Genomic DNA, 26,176 nt, shown 5'->3' on the forward strand with positions numbered 1-26,176 from the left:
AGAGAGTTACTGATCACCTCACGGGGTCACCTCTTCTTCGCCGCTGGCTGGAGCTAGTTCCTAGCCCAGACACGCTCCCTTCACCGCGAGTCCAGCAGGAGCGATGAAGACTGAGGCAGTTTTGCTAACTAGACAAAGCAAGCCGAACAGATTTAAGTTTCTTTATTGATTAGTTTGTACTTTTTTTTTTTTCCCAAGCTGCATCTACAGGTACCTTTTTGATATGGACAGGTCCTTCCTGCCAGTGAAATCAGTCCTTGTTCAGCAACACTTAAAAAAAAAAAAAAAAGGCAAGCAGAAGACCCTTTCTGAAACCATGAGGCAACAGCGGTAGTAACCGGAGCACAGGTAGGGATGGAGACGGTGGTCACAAGCGCCACACACGTAGCCACAGTCTAAGCGGAGCACTGCTTTTGAGGAAGGAGCAAGGAGAGGGTGAGAAACGACCGCAGCGATGCACATCTACCAGCAATTAGCACTTGCAAGAATCCCTCCTCAGGCCCAGGAGGCAATCTTAAAAACAGACATTCACACAATGCATTTTATAGGTCACAGCCTCAAGCTGTGGTAATTCGCTCTTAGCCAGACCCAGAAAGGCTACATCACATCCAGATAGGCTTCTGGAACAGGTTAGTTGGTTAGCTGCATCTTTACCAACTCCAGGTGAAAAACGGGTTTTAGCATTTCTACTGCCTTGTGTTTCAGAGCATCTGCACCTACTTCCTAGGGTTTTGTTTTCATTTACCATTTCCATCTAAACCACCTCCCCAATCCTCAGACACAGCATGTTCAGTTCAGCAGAGCATCCTTTTCAGAAGCTGCCACTCTTGGGTGCACAGACAAAAAAAGCCCAAATACACCTCCAAGTATTTGTAACAGTTCCAAACCTAGTTCACAGGATACAACCAGGTAGAGCTTCAGTACTTCAAAAGCACAGCTATGCTTTAAAAATAATCAGGATAAGCAGGTAGCTAATTTTTTTCTTCCAAGGCTTTAAAAATAAAAGTGATTCTGCAGCTGAACTGAGCCACCCAAGTCAGAAAGCAGGATAAAAAGTAACTTTGGAGTTGTCTATCCATTTTGGAAAGTCTTCATTTATTGTAGTGATTATTTAAGAAGCATACACTATGGTATCAAAAAAAGCCATAACATGCAGACAGGAGACCTTTTCAGGAGATTTAGCAGAAGCGAATGTAGATTTACAATTAGCTTTAATATAATACTATTTAAAAGCTGATAGCAGATCTTAAGTTCACTTTCGATGCTTTGAAAGAACATGTATGCACATGAATTGTTTGGGAAATTAAGGCAATTTGCATATTAAGATAAAAAACATTAGATGAATAGATTTTTATGTTGTGCTCAAAATGTTAGCTGAATTGAAATCATTTACATATACTTCATCTCAAAGGACTGAGAGTCATAAATAGCAGCTGCTCCTTGATAAAAATACAGTCCTGAGAACAAGCTAGTAGCAATGCTTAAGCTATGACATCTTCCATGTCAGAGTATAAGCTATTTTTGCAATAAGGAGCAGTATTTACCAGGTGTTCAACAGGCAAAGGCATTCTAAACATGCAATAGCTCCCAACAGAAGTCTGAAATTACTTCCAGTATCTTGCTTACAATAGTTTATTTACACACTGCAGAAAGATCAAGAAATCCTGCTATGCATTTGTGATCACTAATATTTCAAACACAACAACCAAGGGATACAACATAAGGACAGGCAGCAAAAGGTGTTTTACAAAAAACCCCCAAAAACAAGAGTCTTTTAGTAATTGGTTAGATTGTTTGCAAGGTAATTAGAACACTCTTCCCTCCCCAACCCCTGGGAATTATTCCCCACATTATACCTATGCTATGACCAAACAACACTGGAGTGTTTAAATTCAGTGCAAGAAGAGTAACTTCAGGACATTTAATTTCACTCTAAACAAAGGCAAAAGTTTATCTATATAGACATCCAAACGCCAACATATTTGGTACAGTGTAATGAAGTTACATAGATTTCACCCTCAGAGGTATGCTCTTGTAGTGATCACCTGCATTCCACAAAAAAAGTGTTTGAAACAGTATAATATGGTAGACTCAACGCTTTAAAAAAATTTATTCAGCTGGAATTGGAACTCCCTAACATTCACAATATAATTTAGGATGCATTTGTTACATGAAGAGCAGATAAAAGACTTAAACAGTTTCACATACCAGTTAAGATATTCCACATGCTCCTTCCCCACCTACAATACTGACATCTTGGTTGGTTGTTTTTTTTCTTAACAAATACTCAGTTTAACTTGTCTACCTGACTACCTCCCCCATTTCTACAGGAGTAGACGTACAGTGATAACAGTGAGAGGATATGGGACACTGTCCTATCCAGTGTTTGGACCCTGGAAAGGAGTAGGCCTAGCTATAAAAATAGAGTTCGACGATGAGCTGAACACAAAGCACTTCAGCGACCGAGGCAAAGCTGCACTCAGAAAAAGCTGTACGGTCACAGAGAAAGGAAAGCATCAGTGGCTGAACAGAGGGGAAAGGGGGAAGTAGTCTAACCCCCCCACCCAACAACCCACTAGCTTTACCAGAAGAGTTCAAGAACTAACAAAATCCATTATCTGCAAGGTCCGCAGGATTAAATGCCACTTTAAGATGACCCACTCCAAATCCTAGATCATTTGTCAACACTTAACAGGGCTTTAGCCATGCACAGTATGCATACTTTACAGACTGACTAACCCCTTCCTTCGACCCCTTCTTCCTCTTTCCCCTCCCCAGCCCAAAATGAAGTTGATTTATTAGAAAGTTTCACTACTGGTTTCCCCATACATCCCCTCCCCCCCCAGTTTTCTTCTGAGGGCAGAGGGGTTGTCAAATACATTGACAACTTTTCTTTAAACAGTTATCAAATTTTAAGGGATATAAAGACAATGGTGCATTTAGGAATTTACATATTTGTAAAAAAAACTAGTTACAAAACTGCATTTTTATCACCTAGCACTTTCAAGATTCATTGTTATTTTTCACTAATTAATATATTAAATTAAGCCAAGGTTCGAGACTGGAAAAATTCTACCAATCTACTTAAAAACAGAAAAGAATATTTAAAACCAAAAATGAAAAAGGTTAGTTATGTTACATTCCAAAATCCACAGCCCATTATATTAAATGCATTCTTTCTACAGGAATGATGTTCTTTAAAACAGATGATTGCAAATATTTTACTGCTAGACACTCCATTACATTGGATAGTGTGACTGCAACCTGTGGATGGTGAAATCTTGAGGTTTGTCCAAGTTTCAATGTAAGGTGTCCAAGGTCCTCTCCCAGAACCAAGTTTGAAGAAGAAAACAAAAAAAAAAAAATCACAGATCAAGTTCTTAGGACTTTTTTTCAATCTTTCCTTGGCTTTCTGTTTCTGGGTGATCTATTCACAGTTTCCTCCTCCTGCAAGACAGTAATTTGTATAAACATCAAGGAAATAAAACTGAAGAATACCCTTAAAAACCATTTTGAGCAAACCTACAAAGAATAAACAACTTCCACTTCTATGTTAGGATTTATGTTTTGAAAGGACCTACTGCTGTTACTACCCTTCCTTTCTATACATGGCAAACACACAAATCCTCTTGTTTTCACAGTGGCTGTACACTATTTGCTGAGAGTACTCAACAGCTGCTGCTGTAAGAATCCCTTTAACTTCAAGCAACACTCCACCCATTTTTAAGTCAGCCATTATGTCAGTGTGGAGCACTTAAGAGGTCACATCCTGACTGCATACAGAGCTGAAAAAGCCTTTTGCCTCAAGAAGAGGCATTCTACACAGTCCTACTCCTCTCAATGCAGGGTCTATGCCAGTGCCTTTAGTAAGGTGCCCAGCTCTGCTGAAGTTAATCACCTTGCAGAATTGCTGTGGCCAAGTTTTCCAAAGTTATGACACTGGGAGGAAGTATCACATGAGCCAGGTTAACTTTTAACACTTTAGTAAGGCTTGTTCTACAGGACTTAAGGTAAAAAAAAAAAACCGCACAAGACTTCCCTCAAAGATTAAGCACTCTTACCTCTGATGGGGGTTTCCTGTCCTCTTCCTCCTCCTCTTCCTCCTCCTCTTGACTAGCACTTCCTATATCAGCATCAGTTTTCTGCTTCTCTTCTAAGGGAAATAAAAAATAAATAAATCTCATTCTCATTTCTGACTTATCTTCAGTTCACCATTGACAGACATGGAGTAAAACCAGTCCTGCTGTGTTAGTCAACCAGAGGAAAAACTCAAACTGTTTCAAGATTATCTAGTTTACCTACCTAGCTTTTCCTCATTTGCTTCCTCTTCCTCCTCTTCTTCCTTGTCCCCTTTGTCTTTTTCTTCCTCTTTCTCCTCATCCATCACATCAGGCTGAGGAGCATCAGTCTTTTTGTATTCTGCAGCACTTGGCTGTTTCTAAAAAAAATTGTCAGTTATCAAAACCAGGCAGTTATTGTGACATTAAGGCACGTTTTTCCTGAATCTCTTTTTAAACACTATACTACTTATTATTGGAGGAAATGCATACCTTCCCAGAACAGCAGAAAAGGACAACAAGGAACACTGGCAAAGCCACAGTGAGGATGTAGACTACCCAAAGCCAGGGACGCTCTTCAGCAGCTGCCATCATCTGGCCCACAACGCCAGGCTGCAAGATAACAACAACTGTCAAACTTCATCCCATACAGCAAGTTTAAGCTACAGAATTTTCAAATGGGCTTTTTGCAGCTTTGACCATTGTATTTAATGCCTCACAAAAATTAAAGCTAACCTCCACAAGTGCTTTTTCCATAGGTTACGAATTAAGAATTAGGCTAAAGTTAACAGTCCAATTGTCATAGCAAAAACCTCACAGAAGAGCAGTGAGTATTCATTGCTACTTATAGCAACCACTACCATATTATAATTAGGAACTAAGGTTCCAGTCTGGTTTAGCATAACCCCTGGCCTTGGTACATAGAGGTATATATTGATAAAGACTGTAGGAGAGAACAGCAGCAATGCTCCTACTGTTCAGTCAGGAGCACACAATTAAGCCTTTATTTCTCACCTCTGCAGCACCATCGGCTGCCTTTTTCAGTCCCCATCCATCACTGGCCCAATCATCAGCCACAGCTCTTTCAGTACAGATGATAAAGTTATCAAAAAAGATGTCAGAAGTCATTGACCATAACTCAAGTCCCACAGCACTGAAGGGAGTCATCTTGAAAGGTTCCAAGTCTTCAAAGAAATCTGGGTTTGGGATCTTCCTAGGCTTCCATATACCCTAGGAAAGACAAAAGACATTCAGCCTCACCTGCTATAATAAAATTTTTAATTTTCAGCCCATTTTGAACAGAGATAAAGACAAATCCATTACACTTAATTACAGTGTCTATAGACACAAGTTGTCAGGTTTTGGGAATCAATTTTCATTTGTGCTACAAAGAAGTGAAGACAAGTAAGAAAACACTTTGGATCTGTCCACTTGAAACACAATACAATCATGACAGTACTTGTATTCATAATTACACCTGCTGAATCGAAATCATTCTGCTTTTTGTAAGAGAAATGCTGTGTTGGCCAGCAGTTTAAGCAATGAAAACACCAACCTGATAGTTCACGTTATCAATCATAGGAGGCTTCCATTTGCCTTTGTAGTTTGGATTGTCAATCATCGGTCGCTGCCAGGTACCACAGCCAGGGGCCGTCTCACATTTAGGATTTGCTATCTGAGGTGCCTCCCATTCACCGTCCATATCCTCATCCCTGGAAAGGGAAATTCAGTTTTGAAGTCTGCACCTTGCCTTTATACCAAGTAAGACTTAGACAACATCTGATTTCTGTGAAAATTAAAATTCCTACCATAAAATGGAGATACTGTAACTTTCTATAGCATATATCTGTAGATAAAGACACCACAGAAGGAATGAGAATTTCAACAAGTAATTTGGAAGTACTGAAGCTCAACAAAACCCAGTCCCTGAGCACAGCCTCCCCCACCGCCCCTTCCAAGTATGGTACAACTGCAAGTGACCATCCTTGCCCTGTACAGCTCACAATCACAATAGAGTTGAAAAGTGCGCAGGTGAACGCAAGACGACAACACTCCTCAGACCAACTCTGCCTTCTACTTCTGAAGCAAGATAGCTTGAATCGATGACTTCATTAGCGAGCAACAACGCAAGTAGCTATTCTTATACTTGTAAAAGCCAGTACCAAAGAAATATTTGCTGTCATTTACAATAGGCAGTAAACATACCAGTCTTCAGGCTTCTCAGCATCAGGGTCTGCTACATATTCTGGCTCATCATCCAGCCAGCCCTCTGGTTTCACAGCATTTTCATCTGCTATCTTTGCAGGAGCATCCTCATCCCTTGAGAATAGAATATTATGTATTAACACACACAACACAAAAGTTCTTAACCCCAAGGCATTATTCTACAGACCCTGAACAAGCCCACTGATCTAGACAACCAGCCAGCTTCACTTCTGATAGGGTAAGCATAACACCATGATTTCATAACAGAATTGCCTTGCAAGCTTTTACCTATACATATGCCTCATGGCACAGTCACGGCACAAGCTCTAAGGTAATACTATTTACTTTTTAAAACCAACCTAGAAAGGGCATATTACAGAAAATCCTGTATCTTGGTGGCTGCTGCAAACATGCATTTGAGCTTGAAACTGCGTCTGTGGTTCACAAAGCATAGGTTCAAAGACAGAAACCCAGTATCAGCCTCTGATTTAGGACATCAGATATTTCAGTCACCTGTAACTATGCATTACACAAACAACTACAAACTTCTTACAGTTATACCTTCTGCAGTTTATCTCTTGATTTTGTCAAGGAGTAAAGCACCAGCTAGCATAGCTGTTCCAGTAAAACCTTTATCTGCGGCCAGCACAGTAACAGGCACACTAAACAGTAATTCCCGGAGGACGTGGATCCTGTCTGCCTTTGTCTACCGAACTGCTCCTCAGATGCCTAAAATGATTGTGTTTTGAGTACAAGGATGAGACTCAAAACCTTCTGTAAGTCATCTGAGAAAGACTTTTTGATCAGGGTCAAGTTATCAGGCCAAGATCTCCCTCAATTCCATCCCTCCAACAGCTTACCAGTCATCTGGTTTAACAGCATCTGGGTCTGGGATTTTTGGTCTCTCATCCCAGTCCTCAGGCTTCTGGTCATTCGGGTCCTCAATCTCTCGGGGTGGATTCACAGGAGGAGACATATCATTTAGCAAATTCCCACTGTTGACAACCGTTTGATCAACCAGTATTTCAAAACTATTATCAGGATTCAAGACTGTAACGAAAAAAGTTGATGTAGCCATTACATATATGATACAAAGCGTGCATCATAAATTACCACTCATCCCCACTGTACAACTAAAACTTCAGCAATCCAAGCTACCACCTACCCAGCAACTGTTTTAAAGAATTGTTAAGAACCTTTCTTCTTATGCCAAAGTATAACTAGTGATGACGTATTACATCTCACCTTGTGAGAAAGAAGACTCATTGCAGAAGTCCTACTTTAAACATGCTAAAAGCACGAAGAAGCTTGTAGAGTGATTTACCGGTTACCACAGCAAGTTGACTCTGATACAATAAGTATTGTTTTAATAATAAGAATGTATATATTCATATTCTACTCAAGAATAAGACTCCCTACTACTGACTCAAGATTTTAATCTCACTCCTTTATCCATTGTTGCCTCTGTAGTAGAAGAGCTAAAGAGATCCTCCCAAGTACTCCCTGAAAGACATTAGTCATAGCTAATACACCACACCAGACACTGTACTTCAAGAACCACTAAGTTTGGTACTAAGAAAGCAGCAAGAAAAAAAAGACTATCCCTCTAAATCTAAAGCCTACTATACCCCAAATTACTAGGGGGCAGCATTCAAGCAGTTTATAAATGTTGATAATTGTTTTGGATATACTTAGCATATCAAGTTACTAACAACTGCTCTGAAATTCAGTTCTCCTTTAACTATTAAGTTCAAGGTCTCATGACTTTTCTTACATGAATCAAGACTTCCTGCAAGGAAGAAATAAGCCTTTGTATAATAAGATCAAGTTTTGCATTCAGAGCTTTCAAGTGGTTTTTAGTTGTATGGTGTGTTGACACAAATATTCAGTTGTTCATCTGGCTCATTTTATGAGCTTTTGATACAGGAAACACAGTAGTAGTTATCAGCATGCAGAGTTAACAGTCACCATACCCAGAGTATAAAGATGGGTCTTCTTATCAGTAAAGTAAGTCTTCAGGTCTGCATCTGGACGCTTTGCATGCTTCTCCTCGTATTTGCCAGTCTTTGGGTTTTTGTGCCGGAAGATGAAGTGCAGTTTATAGTCCTCTCCACATTTGTCAGGGCCAAACATGATAGTATATGGAGTTTTGTCATGGAACTGATCCTTTAAAAACAACGCAAAACTGCGTTCCATTATTTTGAAATACAACTTGAGTCACTGCCTGCCATAAGAACTCCCAATGCATTAGAAGTTATTCTGCAACTTGGATACCAAGCCAGTGAAGTACCCCCACTAAAGCTTATATGATGAATACAAGCCTCTAGAGAAAACACCAGAATTATACCAGCTACTTGATTTTGCACCTTTGGTCTCTACTTTCCAGATGGAAAACAACAGCTATTCAAGTGTTATCAAAAAGATAAGTGTAAAGTGACAATCACTAAGTGTATCTCTACGTTACAGTAAAGGATTTTAAAAGCTATCAGTATAGAAATAACAGTTACTGGTAATAACGAATGATTAGCTAATCCAGCGAGTTTCTTTCACCAAACTGATAAGCAGTATTAAAAGCGAGGCCAAGTTGTATTTAGTTCACAGATTTGTAAACTGGGGTACTATCTCAATCTAAGAGCTAACTGGATGTAATAATCTCACCACTGAACACTGCAAGCAAGTCTATTTGTCCTTGCTAACGTTATCTTAAAATTCAATGCATGTATGAAACTGGTTAGACAGTCAAGTAGTCTTTCGGATGTCTTTTTTTTTTAATAATTTGGAATCTGTATTAATAATACAACTCCAATAAGACTGCATAAGGAAAGGATGGGTAACAAGTCATAAAAGGTACTTCCTATCAAGTCTAGGAAGAGGGCTAAAGAAAACCCATAGGCTACACAAGCCTATGCAAGCTGACCCAGCAGTTAAGCTTTGTCTGAACAGGCTAAACCACTTCAGGTTGGTGTATCACAGAGCAGAGAAAATTATTCTTAATCCTAAGGAGCTGTAGCACAGTCTCTTGACTGACGACACTTTTAAGACAATGCATTCAAGGTCATTTATGAAGCAAATGGTTCTATATATATCTAGCATGTGCAGCTGAACATATAAGGTTATATCCAGTCCAAGCTCTCAAGACTTTTTTTTTTTTAAATATACCCAGTAACTCACAAGTGGGTTCACATGTCAAAGACAAGGCAATAAATGCAAAGTATATTTTTAGTTATTTGCATTAGCCTGTTTTAAAAGATGAAACATGGTATCTTCCTTCTGGGCAACAACTTCCTGAGAAGGTTTCTCCTCATACACTGGCTACTCTCATAAGACACCCCTTCTTTGGTCCTAGAATCTAGGTAAGTCTGAAGTATTGCAGACTTTAGCAAAGGTCTAGGACTGCTCACCTACTAGGAAATTCCACAGTTTTCACTCAAGAGGCCAGAAACTGCTAAGTGCAAAGTACTTTGGAGATCAGGCCCTAAATATGCCCCACTGCCTTTATTGAAGAGGTTGCTTAAGGAAGAAACAAAATGAAAAAGTTTTCTTTCATAGCTAACACTCAAAGTAGCAGCATTACTCACCAGGTTCAGTTCAGGGGTTTTGGAAAGCAATTTCACATAGGCCCCGCCACACTCTATTCCATTTTGGAAATTTACTTCATACCTAATTTTAGTTTTGGACAGAGAAGGTGAGAACATGTTATACATGAGAAAAAATTACTTCTGTAAAGCACAATTACAGTTTTCAAGTACAAATGAAGAGTAAGACTGTTTTGTTCTTGTTTGCTTTAAATCACATGTTCAGTGAATATTAAAAGTACATGCTGCACTCTAAGACTAAGCAAATATTCATAAGGGCCTGAGAAACAAGAAAAATTGAGGATTTTGAAGACTTAACCTACAGAAAAGATTAAAGGAATTGAGTGCTGGTCTAGATTATGATCTAGAAGTAGCAAGAAGGAAGAAAAAGCTTTCCAGTATGTAAGGCACTGCAATAGAGATTAAGGCAAGCCAATTATTTTTGCCACAACTACTATGACACATAACTCAATTTGCAAGACTACCAAAGGGACAACAATTGGATACTAGGAGAAGCCCCTTTAGGGTTATAAGCATACAACAGTATATTTAGGGATGCCAAGAAGTCTGAAAAAGGCAAAACATCTCTGTCAGGAATAGGCTAAGTATGCTTGATCCTCTCCCAATGCCAGCAGCTGAGTGGATGACCACTGGGATTTATTTTTAGCCTTGCATTTTGAGCCAAAACTAAACAGTCATGCAAAGCAAAGTGACCAATTCATTACCTTGTGCACATACAAATTAGCTTACTCTTTGTTTAAAACTGATAAAGTAGGTAATAATCCACAATTCAACTGGTCTCACTGAATGTTTGGGGTTTTTTTCCTTCTTGCTAGTCTAACCTACATGCAAGTAGATTCTTCTACATCAGTCATGGCCAAACACAGCTAGGCAAGCTGTTCATCTTCCATGACAGAAGAACCAAGACAAAGGAAGGAGGAAATGAATGCATCTTTACCATCCTGTCCACACCACCTTGGAAACATGGGGCAGTTTACTGCATAAGGAAGTGCACTGACCTACATACAGACCAGCTTTCCTCCAAAAGGACAAGGACTTTCACAATTAGCAGTACAAAAGTCAGTTGCCTGACCTTGTTACTACAATTAAATCAAGTGAATTGAAGTCCCAAGACAGGTTACCAAGTCTAGTTTTCATAGACTTATTTTCTCTTCAGGCTTCAGAGGGACCCATGCTGTTCCTAACTTCCCACTTTAGGAATACGGGTTGCTATTTTACTCTTACTTAAAAACAGTATAATAATATGTTACAGTATCTAGACTCCCAGTCAACAAAAGGTCAGTTATGGAATTAACCCCAGCCTGCTACCATGTCACCCTTGAAATAATAGAAGACTAAGTTATCCTTTACTTACTGTATAATAAGGGGTTTGGTATCAAATACAAAAGGCTTTGAAAGTTTGGATGAAATTGCATGATGCTTGGCTCGGGTTACCAATACAAGCCCTTTGTCTCCTGGAAGCTTTGTGTCCTTCATGTCTTGGACTTCCCATTTACCTGGAGAGACATTAACCAAACATTATCAAAACTTCTTCAAGACAGTCTTTGTTTAGCCCAATTTTGAACAAGATAGTCAGCATTCTGAAATAAAACCCAACAGGGTAGGTACCTTATCAAGTTATTAGCATATCTTCACTAAAAATTATTTTAAAAACTCCAAGGGGGTATTTTGCCTAAATCAGAACTACACTTTATATTCTTAGCCAGGTATATAAGCACTCCTTCCATTTTCTTCAGTGAATAATATTTTAACTGGGAAGCAGAAACCAAAGGCTTGTACCTCTTCTTCAGGTATGACAAAAGACATCAGAAATATCTATCATCCAAAACCCGAGTTGGACTCACCATCATATTTGGCAATCTCATCATCCGTATCATCTTTTTTCGCTCTGGAAAGGATCCATCTAGAAGACAGATATCCAATGGTCAAAACAACATACTTTTTTTTCCTCACTAAAAATCCTGCCCTTAAGATAAGATAACTCTTGCTGTCCTATGACTACACCCCAGTGTCTTGATCCCCGAAGGAGTTCTATGCCCAAGCCTGCAAAGTTTTCTGCATTTGCCACTTCCCACCCCACTCCAAAGTAGGATCATGGCCTCAGTGTCTTGCTCTTGTAAAAAAAAAAACCACCAAAAAACAACAAAAAAAAACCCCAAAAACAAAAACAAACAAAACCAAACCCCAAAAGTAGTATCTCACCATCCTTACGCTACCAGAAGAAAGTGAAAAGTCAGATGAGGGTTAAAACATTACACATGTATGGCTTACCTCCCCCTTGTTACCGTAACTTAAGGAAATACCAGTTTAGCTCAGTACTTTAACAGCCAGCCTCACATAGTCACTGCTGTAATCCTTGCCAACCACTGCCCTTTGATTCAATTTTGAATAACACAGGCTCTAGCAAGGATTTCATTACCTTTCACCAAAATTTGTTATTATTTGCTATACTGAATCTTCCTTCAGATTATACTCACCCATCCAGAGTTCCTTTATCAAAGGACTCCGCAAAATACACCTCGCCAGTTGGGACTGGGGGCCTGTAGGTAACCTATTGGAGAAGAGGGGCATTTACGCACCTTTCAAGACAAATTCTCTACTCTAAAGAAATACAGCTCACATTCCCCCTCTATACTCAAGTACAGCTTACCTGGAACACCCTTGCAGCATAAATACAGAAGTTACGTAAATACTGCTGCTTGTGCCAAGCCACTGTGCTCTTGTCTGCAACTAAAGTATATATCTAGCTGGAAACATTAGCATTAACTCCTGATAGTCACATCACAGATGTCAAGGGTAGATCTAAGTCTTCAGGAAGAACATGGGGTACATGAGAAAAGGAACAAAGCAGCTAAGCTTAATTCCAAGCTCTACTCCCAGATAACATCTTTGGTAATATCACAACATATTGAATGTTAGCAAAGTAAAGACAACTCTGATGAGACTCGCATCAACCACAACACAAGCAGTAATTAAATTTTTAAAAGAAGTTCCATGCCAAACCTTTGGAGTTGGAGGAGGAGTGCTCGTTTCAGGCTTTGACTCTTCTACTTCATCAATGCCATCATCCAAGTCATCATCAATATCAACTACATCATCACCATCATTGTCATCATCCATATCATGTGCCTGGACAGCAAGAGTCCCAAGAGTGAGCAGGGTCACATAGAGTAGCCATTTCAGCTCCATGATCTGAATAAATAAGACAAGGCAAAGAGGTCAAACCAGCACTGCACAGAGCAAAGCATTGCATCTTGGTACAAAACCAAGCATTCAAGACAGCAGGTGAAGCGCCTAGTCATACCACTGAAGGAAAAGTGCAAACTTCTCTTTCCAGCTCTGTTATTTACTGCATCTGGCTGGCTGAGACAGCTCGAAAAGCTGGAGAGGAATACAACATAAAGCTGAAGTATTTAATACGAAACAGACATTAACTGAGTGGAGGACCATGTGTGCAAGTTCTGCAGATCATGCTGCAGAAGTGCCATAATTTTGCTCTGACACTGCCACAGTCCATGAGCAGAACAGCAGACACATGTACACAACACCACAACCTATGTAACTGCAGAAGTCTAAACAAACAACCTACTTCTTGCTTAAGAATGACTTTAAATTTATCATGCAGAAATTGACATTTTCATCCAGTTCAGGAATTGAAATACAATTAGCTAGCTCTTTCAAGCAGAGAGTAATCAATCCTCTATCTCCTGTTCAATATTTTTCTGTCCTTTCAACTGTAGGACATGGGTTTTCATTCATCAGTCCCCTTCTCCAGGTTTTATTCTGGAATTACTGCCAACAGTCATTGATATTACTAGCAGATGTCTATACACATTTGAGGCTGCTGAGGCAGACCAAGAGAAAATTTCTTACTGTTTAACAGACAGTTGATTTGATTCCCCTCTTTTGATCTCTAAGTTAACAGGATGACCAAAGAAAAAGACTATCTGTTAACAGAGGCTTTACAGAATTAAAATATCACACTTCAACTAATTTATAAGGTGCCCAGCACGTTGTCAAACCTAAAATGTGGTAGAACTTGGCAAGCTGTAGGTCAAAAGATCTTGTAAGTAAAATGGGTTTCGATTTGACTCTCTTCCTAGAAAAAACTACAAGATCACTGCACCTTTAGGTTGATACAGAAGGCAACACTCCTGGCAGGCCGCTCAGTTTTATCTGCCCAAAAACCCCACAAAACCAACCTATCCTTGCTCACCTTTTCTGCTTTGAATCACATTCCAAATTTTTCTTCCAAAACCAGAGTTGTAACTGAGACTAATACTTTTTTTGAAAGCAAGTATAAAACCAAACATCCCCTCCTTCCCTTACACTCCTGCCTCAGGCTGTAGCCCTGGAGACTTACAAATGCAACTCAAGCAGAGTTAATAGCGCCTGCAGGAACATAAGATCATGCTAGAACACAAACTTTCAACTTTCCAAAGCATGTTTAGGCAACTAAAAGAATTTAGTCTTAAAGGCTTATCAGCACTATCCAATACTCCAAAACTACGTTGCATACCAGGTCTACCGTCCTTAGATTATTCTTTAACTTACTTCTAATGACAGAGGGGACATTTTATAACTACAACAAAACTGTATTTTAAAGACTTGTGCTGAGGTCATGTCCCATTTGTCACTACAGCAACATGCAATTGCAGCCAGTTTTCTAACAATAGTGATGGCCTTGAGGATTATGGTCTAAATGCATGCTCACAACCCTCCCCCTCACGGTTCAGGCAACTGCACTGAAGCACCTCTAAGCCAAAAGGACACCATTCACAGCATGAACAGCTGACAAAAACTTTCAAGTGTTGTTACATATGAACAAAGCTTGTTTGCTTAACACACAGTGTACAGCCAAAATTGAAAACAGTTAGACACCTCATAGCAGCTCATAACTCTTACTACTAATGTGGGAACCACCATACAAAACCAAGGAATGAAAACTGTCAAGCAAACGTCCACACCCTTGGAAGTTCAAGTTCCTCTTGCACAGATGCCATGTTCTCTAAATAAACTCACGCCCACCAGCATAAAAACAGTAGAGAAAACAAGAGCCTGAAACTTCATTTGAAAAAATGATCTTTAGAGCTCTGGATGTGTCCAGTGTGACTGAAGCAGCTACAGATAAGATGGCACAAAGACACATTTCCAAGGGAAGGGTTGAATTTTGTCTTACCTTACCAACAGGGCCTCACCAAATACTCTTTTTAACAGAGCTAAATTCAGCAAGATTTTACCGCAAGTTTTATAACTACTTTCAAATTATATTATGCACATACAATGACCACTTCATGATCTGGAAAGCGATACAAGGAAATTAATCTTAAAAATATAGCAAGGTTAAAAATAAGCCAATTCTCTTCTCTCCTTCTAAGAGGAAGGAGTTTCTGCATACCTCTTCCTAAGCCTGTGCAAAGGATATTAATGATTTAGCAAGCAAGTAATCCCTTAACTAACCTCAGCACTAGCCAACCAGCAATAAAGTTTTGGTGAAAGAATTAAATCACCCACCCAACTTTCACGCCAGTACTGACTCCATATGTAATAATTACCTACTTCACAATCCCACCCCAACTACAACCCTTCAGAAATATTCACCAGCAAATGGACTTCAGTAACTGCTAGTACATAAGTTGCAAAGCCACATAGCTTCATATTGCAGGCAAGGTTGCTCCAGAAATTCTTCTGTCAAAGCATCCTAGTGAAAACAGACAATTCTACCAGTGACCTATACAGCAGGGGCAGAACCTATGCCACTCCGCACATCTGTGCTCCTGATACAACCATAGGTATCGACCTTGTAGGTCTACATTTATCAGTTAATGCTGTCTGAATTTGAGGCCTCATTGAACCTCATTTCAAGGTGGAAGTACTATCTGTTCAAGTTCCCAAGCAAGCCTTTTTTTTTTTCCCCCCCTCTCAAAAAAAAAAGCTAAAAGCATGAAGAGAAGCTAATCTAGTTTCACGTCTTTGCCTCCATTATCATTAGCAAGCAGTATTCTCAAGTTTATACCCCTACGGAAAGCTGTTTAGGACACTTCCTATATATTACATCAGTCCCAAATTCCACATAAGCTACCATTCATACACCTTGAGTACAAACTGGTAGAATCTCCTGCAACTGCCAGTTGTCATGCCAAGCTCCTTATTCTGTTAATCCGTAACAATATAAAAAATAACTAAATTATAAGAAATAAAAGACACTATGTTCTCAGAAGAGCAATTTAAGTGAAGCACACATTTTCAATATTTAAAAAGCTACTTCTACCCATAATGGATGCACTGCTACAGGAGAAAATTTCAACTTCATTTCACACAATCCTTAGGGACAGAACATAAACATGACTATGCCCTAGTAAATTAGGTTATTCCTAAACAGAAGATAGAAAAGGAAGGGAGGAGGGGAGACAAGAAACTCAAATTTTATACAAAATAGGCATAAACCAATTTTTTAGTGGAGCTTTAAAGCTGCTAGCAACTACAGGTGTTCAATTAGTCACCTAAAATGTAGTCTAACCTTCAGACACACAGCCACCTACTCTATTATGATCAGATTTCTCCCTTGAAGAAGTGTCCAATTTCCAAGCAATTACCATCATTAGCCATTTTTTACTCTGCCTGCACTTCCCTTCTTTAGGTTTAACTGTGTAATATTTCTGAAGGTTAGTGTATTTCTGATCATGGAACTGCCAAAAGCCTTTAACAAAGGAACGCTTTCATAATAGGCGAGAGCTTCTGACGTCTCCATTCTACTTCAGTGCAACCCTCATTTTCACTGTAACAACGTTTCAAGTCAGACATGACTAAAACTTCATCTACTTTTTTTTTTGGTAAGGTCTTCAGACACTTACTGACATTGGTACACCACTTGGATCGAAGGGAAAACTACCGCAGTATACCACCAAAGTACTAAGTAGGAAGAGAGTTTGGGACTGCCAGGGCTATCCTATGTGTCCATCCACAGCCAGCTTCTACACAAGAAAATTTATAGCTGACATTTAAGCACTGTTCACCTGATGGTCAAAAGGCCAAAGCATTTTCCCCTGGAATTTACAGGAACTATAGCAGAGCACTGAAAACAGACACCTGGAATAGCCGTACTACACTGACCTTACAAAGTAAAAACTAAACTAAATTGGAATAAGAGTCAGAGACAGGATCAGCTTCTTGCCATAGAAGTGGCACTCTTAAAATGTAGGGCTAAGTGATTGCTACCTTTGGGTTTCAAGGCTTTCAAGGAAGTCATGCAGATTCAGAGATTTATTTTTATTTAGAATCCCCCTTTTACTGGACATAAACTGGAAAGTTCTTCTTAATTATTGGCATGACACTGGAAACACTTGACCATACAGCAGACAGTTGTCACCATTCTCTCTAACATAGATGTCCTGAGGAAAGAGAGACAGTGAAAGGGCCCACACAAAGGATGTTTAAGTCCTTTGCTATCATACTTCCAGAATATACTATTTAGAAAGTAACTTCCCTGTCAGGTCAAACAGAGCCTGCAAAACCAGTTTAATCATCTCCTTGGTTACTAATCTGAGTGGTTCATCAAGGCAGTTCTTAACACTGCATATTTCAGAATGCATAACTACATTTGAATTGCTACTGGCTATCTAGTTTAGTACTTACTTTTTTTTAAAAAAAAAAAAGAATTAACAGTCAGATTAAATGGGTCTTATGAAAAGTCACTTACTACGAACTACACCTCAGCAATTTAACTGGAAGAGCATCAGTGGTTTCTATTTCAGCAGCATCTGAGGTGACAGCTGAATGACTTAAGTATAAGAGGAGCAAAATTTGCTAGCAAAGTTCTGTGTTTCAAATACTGGATGGTATTTATGGTGGAAGCACACCAGTAAAAACAAGCACAATGCGTCCTCATGCAAGGCAAGAATTATGGAAGAAAAATTTAGAGGCACAAAAGTAAAGAAAATTCATCACAACACAAAAAAATGCAAGGAGACAAGAACAGAAAGGCTGAGACAGATACACATTTTCCCTCTCAAATGAGATTTTTATGGTTTCTGAGCAAAGTCTTGGCTACCCTATTTGGTAGTCCACTAGTTTCTTAAAGTCAGAAGTACTGAAGAGCAGAGGAAATCTCTTCTACATCTCACAGTCCCCCCACCTTCCACATCCTGGCTCCTCTGCGGTGCCAGGGTAACTGTTTACACAGCCTCATCATGAACTAGCAGCTGGTTTAAGGTGGCTCGAAGTTCTTCTGCCATGTTATTTTAACCTTGAATCAATATCCCAGTCCAATCCAGCATGCAAAGGCAAAAAGAGCTGTAGCAGGACAAGTGAAAGCACCATGAGATAAAGTAAGTAGCCAAGGATAAAGGAAATTAAGCTGTTGGCAGCAGAGTCAGCTTAATGCCATAGTTTCAGGTGCAGTTCTGTCATCCGCACTTGTCCAGGACAGACATGTCTTTGGGCAGGTTTAGGAGATCTACGCTCTATGGCAAAGCTGAACAACTGTGTGGCCAAACACTGTAATTTCAGCAACCAGTACATTACCTCACCACCCCTCTGAGGATATAATAAAACTATGTTCATATATATGCAGCAATTCATATAATGCAGACAGCTAAACAACTTCCAGCATTGTGAAGATTCTGCCTTTTAACACTGTAACTCGATGAACAGCAGACAAGGCCAAACTAAAACTGCCTTCCTTACAACAGGCAAGAGGCAGGAGCTCTGTGTGAGGTGGTTCCCCCCCACCTTCCTCTTTTTTATTTTAAAAGGAGAGGGTGGCTAGAATACATTGCTATGTAAGATTGGAGGAAAGTCTCCTGGAAAGGATTAGCCGAACCTCTCCTGAAGAGCTTGACAGCCCTGCAGAGGAAGCTGCCTTCTGCTGGGGTTGTAAGGAGCACAAACCAGGCAAGAGATTAGCTGTGAAAGGTGACAGCAACAAAGCTTGTTTTTAATAAGCATTTCAAATATGCCAGTTTCTAAAAATAATGTACAATGGTGCAGATACAGTAAGGGAGAAAACACCATGTACCATTTGTCAGCAAAGAGATCATTCCCGCAGAACTGGAAGTCCTTGGAGGGCAAAAAACACAGCACTGCAAAGCTTTTTGACCATAAACCAGATGGGCTGCTAGGGGAAATTACATTAGGCAGGGGGGGATCTGGAGGTGCCCTGAGCTCTTTCAGACCATCATGCCTAGAAATCAATTCAAGTTTGCCCTGCTATAGAATTGATTCCAGCAAGAACAGACTGCTATCGTTATCACTACTACAGGCAGAAAAACAAAAGGCCAGAAAAGGAAGTAAAAGGCAGGGCTATGTGCAAGTCACAGCGTATTCTCAGTAAAGGATTTATTCATTTACCTAGTGGGAAGTGCTGCGGCACATCAAATGAGAGGGTCATCTAACAGAAGCTGCAGGCTTCCTTACTGTTTTGCATTAGGCTTCCCCTCCTAGGACAGCAGTTGATACCAGGAAGCAGTTTACATCTTATACACAGCTTGCGATGTTGTCTGTGAATCGTACAAGTATTCCCTTCATAGTATCTTTTTGTTAAAAATCTAGAAATACTGATACTTGATATAAACACAAAATTTAACTCAAAGGTTTTCCTAATTTTGTTAATTGTTTTGGATAAGACCATGTAATATGACCAAATCAACAGTAGGAAGGTTTTTGAAGTAATTTCAAGTGCATTAGAGTGAACCTAGAGTAACATATTTCAACCTGTTTTTAACCAGTATTTTATCTACAATATCTCATACGTTATTACAGTTCTGCTATCTCCTTGCAATATTTTAGCAACAACCCAAACCACAGTGGGTAAAATGTCCCATAAAACCTGTGTGTTAGCTATATTTATTTGACAATGTTAAGTAAACATACTGCATTTAGAAACACATTACATTCCTAGAGACTAGTTTTCAGACATCTAACATACCCTTAAGTTCCAGAAAGTTTCCCACGATGCTCTGCAGAAATGCTGCTGCATTAATTACGTTAACACTAATAGTAATACAGTCTGGACCTTTACCATTACTCCTATTACTATTAATACATGTCTGCTTCCCTTCACAACCAAATCACCTGCAGGATTTCTCTTTCTACAGCCTAGAAAGTTCTCAACCACAAAACTGCATGTGAAAGTTCACTCTTAGAATCAGTACAGACAAGACAGCAGTAAGCTATGCATGTTTTAATTCAAAGGTGTGGGGTTTTTTGCTTTAAAAACCACACAACACAATCTTCAGCCAAATATGAGAACGAAGGTGTCATTTATATACTATTTCGAAGACACCCAAAAAAGTGATATTCAGGCGGTAAAAATCAAAGCACGCATTTCAAGCCCTCCAAAATCTCAGGCCTTGCTGCTGCGGAATCTCCTCGTCTGTACTTCACCTTTGGCCTCCCTCGCTGTTTGATTACCACATCTTCCCCACCTGTTGGGCCTCCAGCTCTGCACCTTCAACTCCCCCTTTCCAGAGACTTCTACTTCCCCTCGCAGGGCCCGAACCAGGCCACACGCTATGCTGGGCGCCCGCCTCCTCTTCCAGCTCTGCGGGGCTTCCTACCGACGGCGACCGTTTTTAGCTGGCTCAAGACTACTTCCACACGTTAGCGGCCGACATTAGAACAAGAAGCCAGAGAAAACCCAAACCGCTCGCCAACCCACATCCACCTCCGACCCCCCGCTTCCCTCCCTCTCAGAAGCCGGTCCCCGTCCCACCCCGTCGCGGCTGAGGGGGAAGCAACCGAGCCCCCCCACCGGCCCCTCTCCACCCGCGGCCCTGCCACAAGCCGCTCCCCAGCCCAGAGATCCCAGAACTTACCAGAAGACCCGCCGCTCCCCGCCAGGCCTCTCTCAGAGGCCTACAACGGCCGACCGGGCGCCGGCGGCGCCTGCAGCAGCCCCGTACCCGCCCCCCAGCCGCCGGGCCTCCCCGGGCACGGCTCACCCCTCTCGCCTCCGGGATCCCGGGGGTCCGTCCCCCCCCCCCCAACACCCCCCTCCCCGGGGAACCCACCGCCCTCCCCGCCGCCTCACCCCGCCAATCCCCCGGCATGCCCCGCGGGCGGGCCCGCTCCCCGCTCCTCCACCTCCCGACGGTGGCGGAGCTGCCCCGGTCGCGGCGGTTGGGGGGGGGGGGGGGGGGGCACTCACCCCCCGCAGCGCCGCGTGCCCCCGTCCGCCGCCCCCAGCCGCCCCTCACCTCCGTCACGTGTCCGCTCGCGCCCAGCGCCACCGCCCGCCTATCTACCGCGCGTCCAGCGCCGCCCCCGGCCCACCTCGCTCCGCCTCTCCCATTGGCGGAGAGCGCGCCCGCCCACCCGCTCCGCAGCCGATCCGTCGCTTTGATTGGCTAACACCGCCGCCGCTCGACGACCCACCCGCCTCAAAACACGCCCCAACGGCGCTGCCCTTCGTGGAGCGCTGTTATTGGTTGGTGGGGTTGCAGGAAGTGTTGGGGGATTGGCTCGCTGAGGGGAGGCCGTTGAAATGTGGGCGGGCACTCAACGGATCTCTGGCCAGGGGCGCTGTGGTGGCTGACAGGGCGGTGCGGGCGGCGGGATGGGGCTGAGGCAGCGCTGGCGCTCGGTCGCCTCACGGCCGCCCCCGCCGCCTCACAGCCACCCCCGCCACCTCACAGCCGCCTCCGCGGTGGGGACGGTGGCGCCCCAAGCGGCCCGATCGCGGGGAAGGGCGGAGGAGGGCCCTCGTCCCGCCTGTGCAGCTGGAGATGGCGGGGGGCTCACCCGGGAGGTCTGTCTGGGGAGGCCGTTGCATGTCCCAGTGCAAGAGCACCACGGTACTAAAGAGCAAAGTCACCTTTGCGTCTGTCTGCTCGTTCCTTGGCTCCTCAGAAGGGGTCTTCAGGTTTTCCTGCCTATTCGGAAAATTCAGTATGTCTGGTATTTTTTGCTCAGATACAGGCTGAGGGTTTAAGAAAACTGTAAAAAGTGACACAAGCTCCAGTGTGTTTAGCACATGGTAGTGCTGCCCAGGCAGCCTCTTGTTTAAAGGCCTTGTGTTATATCAGAAGCTTTAAGCCATGCTGTCTTTACAAAATGAACGTGTGTTTCTGTAGAGGTGAAATACGGTGCAAATGCTCAACTTTTATACATCTGAACAAGTACAGAAGCACAGGGAAATGCAGCAATAACTGTCCCTGCTGTACTGACTGGGAAGGAGAGGCCAAAGGAGGTAATGAGTTTGCATGGGAGCACACGAGTAACTGTCAGAACAAGATTAAACTGCGGGAGTCCCCATCTCCTGCTGTGTACGTACAGCAGTGTGGGATGGCAATGAACAAGCCCCCACGGTGAGGAAAGTGGACTCCTGTTACTCTATCAGTAATACCACTTTTAAGTTGTATCGGAGCTGCTCCAGCTGAGAACAGTTAAGTGGAAAGTTGTATCTGAACTACCCAGTTTAAAGCCAGCTCCTGTGTGGTCTGTGGGCTGCAGCCTGTTGCAGCAGATAGGAGGTATTCTGTAGGAATATCAAATTCAATATTGCTAGGAGGGGTGGGAAGAAAGAAGAGGGGTTTTTTTTGTAAACATAAATCTGTTTTGAGTTGATGCAATGAGTCAGCAACATAAGTCTCCCCACAGAGAAAATTCCACTGCGTTAGGACAATGCAAGCAGGGCCCCGGCATTCAGAAATAAGGCTCAGCATAAATGAAATCAGCAAATCCCTGTTTACACTGAAGTTTGGAATCAAACGCTCACATATTTCCAGAAAGCCACCAAGCTGGCTCCTAAAGTTCCCTGTGGACTGAGCTGCACCCAGAGACTGAACAGAAGATGCAGACAGACAGGCAAGGAAACAGCCATGAATGACAGGCAGCACGGGAGATACCAAGTGCTTTAAATAAGAAACTAAAAACACCACGAAGGAATACTTTAAAGGGTAAGAAAGCAGTATAATTTAGCAAGCTCCCTCCTCAATCTAGGGAAATTCCATTTTTCCACCAAATACCTTTCAAACCCCTCTTTTGAACCAGGTTATTAACTCTTAATGTAACTCGCAGGACAGCATAATACTACCGCTGCAATCACACAAGCACCAGTAAGTCAAATATACACACACATGCTTCCCCTTTCTCTCCCGCCCTTTCCCAAAAAAGAAGACATTCCTTCCTTTTACAACCTGCTGAATCATGGCACAGGCAGGCAGCCCTGAAGCATGCTCCTGCCTGCGCTGCTTTGTCATCGAGGGGAACAGAAAAGCCTAAGTTAAAAAACAATACAAGCTGCTAAAAGCATATCCTAAACTGTGATTTTTCAAGGTGTTTGAACTTAGATAAAAGGAATACAAAATCAACACAAGAGAGACAGATAATCCAGAAAGAGGGGGGAGGGAGATAAAGGGAACAGAAGAAACATGCACAGAGATTTAACTGCTTTGGCAGCTGAGAAGGTGATATTTTTAGATCAGACTATGGAGTGCCAGGGCAGTGGGCGATGAAAGAAAGAGGGATGGCAGATACCACACAGCAAACATGACATTGTCAAGGAAAACCATTTAGGTGTGTTCAGGCTTTGCCGCAGGAGATTTGCCTCGTTCCGCTGATAAACACTTGGGGAGCATGTTGTTCTCTGATTTTGGCAGTAAATTTGGAAAGGCAGAAAACGGGCAGTGTGGCAAGGCTGGCAGAGCCTGAACACGCAGAACTCAGAAGTGAGAGGCAACCCTCAGCGTAAAAGTGAACCACAGTTTTGAATAATTGTATTTTGGGGAACTTTTCTTGCCCTGACTGTTACCAGACAGAGACACCTCCCGCACTTTCAGCCGGTACTTTCCTTTCCTAATTCCCTCTAACCTCGATCTCTGAAGAATTCCTCCTTCCTTAAATCCCTGCAGGGCATTGCCCCATCGCTAGCGCTCTCCTTGCATTTCAAGCATTAGCAGTAGATCTTTTCAGACTCATTCTGCTCTGGAAAACTGGCAAGAAGTGAGTGGAAAATCAAGCAGGTCAGAGTTGCGGGACATTAGTGACACCACACTGACAGATAGCAGGCAGTCAAGGCAGACGACCAGCAGGAGAACGCTGACTTTTGCTCTTAAAAACTTTGAACTGCAGGAGGGAAGACAAGCTCACATCTCTGTAAGGGGCAATGTCCATGTGCCCTGGTACGCTTTTCATGGAAAACACACTTTTTTACAATGACACCTCTGGGGAGCATGCATGAGAAAAGGATGGGAAAAGATACACTGACATTATCAAAACGGGGGGGGGGGGGGGGGGGGGGATGGGCGTCTAAGTGTCTAAAGGAAATAATAAAGTCCTGTTGTTTTCAAAGCTAATAAACACAAATGTAAGTGTTATAAAATAATTGTAATAAGAGGAGGCAGATAAGTGGAAAAAGCAACAGAGAATCAGAAGCAGAGCACTAGCAGATGGATTGGAGGAGATGGGGTGACATGGTACTGAGGTGGAAGAAGAGAACACATCCACCTGATACCATTTGCACAAGCTAGGAAGTGCCCTTGGGAACAGGAACTTTACAGAAGACTTCTGGGACACAAGAAGCTCAGTTATCCAGGACAAGGCAGTAGGTGCAAGTTTGGGCTGGACATAAGCTAGGGAAATCCCAATGGTTTCCATGGGTTGTATACAGCTTTCCTGGCTCCCTTAGGCATTGCACCAATTTGCTGGGCACCGTTTGGTTCCTACTTGTGTCCCCTTCCACCAGTTCTTTTACAGATTTGTTTGATTGTAGATTTGCTTGAGAGTAGCCTTCAAATGTCCCCAGAATTGTGTCCTCCCTGAGGGTCTCATATCTGAGGCGTTTTTATCTGAGCACGGCTGCAACGCATGCAACAGGAGTTGGACATCAGATGCTTTCTGGTATGTTGAGGGTTGTGCTGTTATTCCCTTGCTAGGGAAATGCAGATTACCCTTCAGATGCAAACACAGCATCCCCCAACCAGCTAAAGACTTGCCAGCAAGAGCAACAGGCTACCACCACCTTAGTGGCCTGAGTGCATCAGCAATGCCCAAAACTTTTTGCAAAGGAGAAGACGCTCATTCCACACAGATCGGTGGGAGCCAGGGCACAGAGAGAGGCTGTGTCATTAGCAACGAGGCCAAAAGAGAGAACGCTGTGCTGAAACAGAAAGTCTTTCCGCTTTAGCTCACGCGTTTCAGATCAGCCAGGGCTGATAGTGACTGACAATAGTTGCTCTCCCCCAGCTGCTCATGGCTCCGTGCTAACTCCTCTATGACCGGTGTCTGTACGGCAACACGCAGCTCCCGCTGTGAGTCGGTACCGCCTTGCATGTGGCCAGCCGGCGGGCTCTCTGGCTCAGGGCTTGTTGTTCGTTTGTTTGTATGGAAGCGGTTGTTTTGCCAAGGAAGCTTTTGTTTGTTTGTTTTGAAGAACATTTTTAATTCTCAATGGTCAAGTTCCCAAACATCTTAAGTTTTGACAGGTTGATTGGGTGTGATTAATGGCAACTGAAATTCCATTAAAATGTAGAGTATCACAGGGAGAAAGGAAAGAGGTAAATGGGTTTATTTTTTAGGGGAGAGAGGGGCAGGGCAACATCTGGACTGATTCTACGAAGGAAAGGAGGCAGGAAACCTCTTCTTCTCCCACACCAACACGTGATTGCTCCAGGGCACGGCGAGGTCCCATGGCCAGGATTGCCCAGGAGCCCCCCACCCACCCCCCCGCTCACCCCTTGGCTTCAGGGGACATGAACACATCCAGCCCTGCGGGAGAAGCCAGGCGTGTGGGGCCAAATGCAGCCCTGGGGTAACTGAGCTGCCTTCAGCACAGTGCTCCCCCTCGGCAGCTGCCTGCCTTCCCCACCACGTCCTCTTCTTAAAAAACAGACAAAAATCATGCTAGAGCAGCTGCATTCCTGACATGCTGTGTAAACAGCACAAGGCGACTTCGCACCCCTGGCCTGTCCTAATCCCAATTTGCTGAAGTCAATAAACAGGGAATTAGCAGCACTTAACTCGGTGACCTCTCCGGATGCACCACTCTCCTGCTCGCAACCATCAGCTCCTGGAGCTGAAGAGGCTGGATCACAGGAGACAAATCTTTCAGTCATTTTGGTGGGTCTTCATGTCTGACCAAAAAACCCTCATCACTCTCTTAAGGAAGACAGAAGCCCAGATGTGGTTGGTACTCTGCACGCTGGCTTTTGAGCCTAATTTTTTTACACTTCTGTACTGTTTTCACTTAAACCTCGTGTGTGGTTTCACACTGAGCCTGTTTCTCTTTATATTACCACCATGCCACCCTCTGTGTGGCTTCCTCCTTCGTGCTTGCGTCGCTGTGCCATGGCTGGAGTCGGGCACCTGTCCCGGCTGAAA

At 42.6% G+C, this 26,176-nt stretch overlaps 1 protein-coding gene across 5 annotated transcripts; it reads right to left on the minus strand.

Moving 5' to 3' along the window:
• Positions 1 to 1,194: 1,194 nt before the first annotated feature.
• CANX (calnexin) lies at positions 1,195 to 21,114 on the minus strand. Of its 5 annotated transcripts, none has more exons than XM_049829472.1 (15): positions 21,055 to 21,114; positions 12,863 to 13,051; positions 12,337 to 12,410; positions 11,704 to 11,762; positions 11,214 to 11,355; positions 9,842 to 9,923; positions 8,237 to 8,429; positions 7,124 to 7,313; positions 6,264 to 6,377; positions 5,614 to 5,770; positions 5,073 to 5,288; positions 4,551 to 4,670; positions 4,303 to 4,438; positions 4,062 to 4,153; positions 1,195 to 3,447 (listed from the first exon to the last, which is right to left on the minus strand). In XM_049829472.1, exons 2-15 carry the CDS (start codon positions 13,046 to 13,048, stop codon positions 3,394 to 3,396), a joined length of 1,815 nt encoding a protein of 604 aa, XP_049685429.1. In that variant the 5' UTR covers positions 13,049 to 13,051; positions 21,055 to 21,114; the 3' UTR covers positions 1,195 to 3,393. The 5 variants fall into 5 exon arrangements, with proteins under 5 accessions (XP_049685429.1, XP_049685430.1, XP_049685431.1 ...); XM_049829473.1 differs by lacking the exon at positions 21,055 to 21,114 and adding an exon at positions 20,889 to 20,911; XM_049829474.1 differs by lacking the exon at positions 21,055 to 21,114 and adding an exon at positions 20,809 to 20,826.
• Positions 21,115 to 26,176: the final 5,062 nt, after the last annotated feature.

This window comes from Accipiter gentilis, chromosome 26 (genome assembly GCF_929443795.1).
Source record: "Accipiter gentilis chromosome 26, bAccGen1.1, whole genome shotgun sequence".
In the NCBI taxonomy this organism is placed as follows: Eukaryota; Metazoa; Chordata; class Aves; order Accipitriformes; family Accipitridae; genus Astur; species Astur gentilis.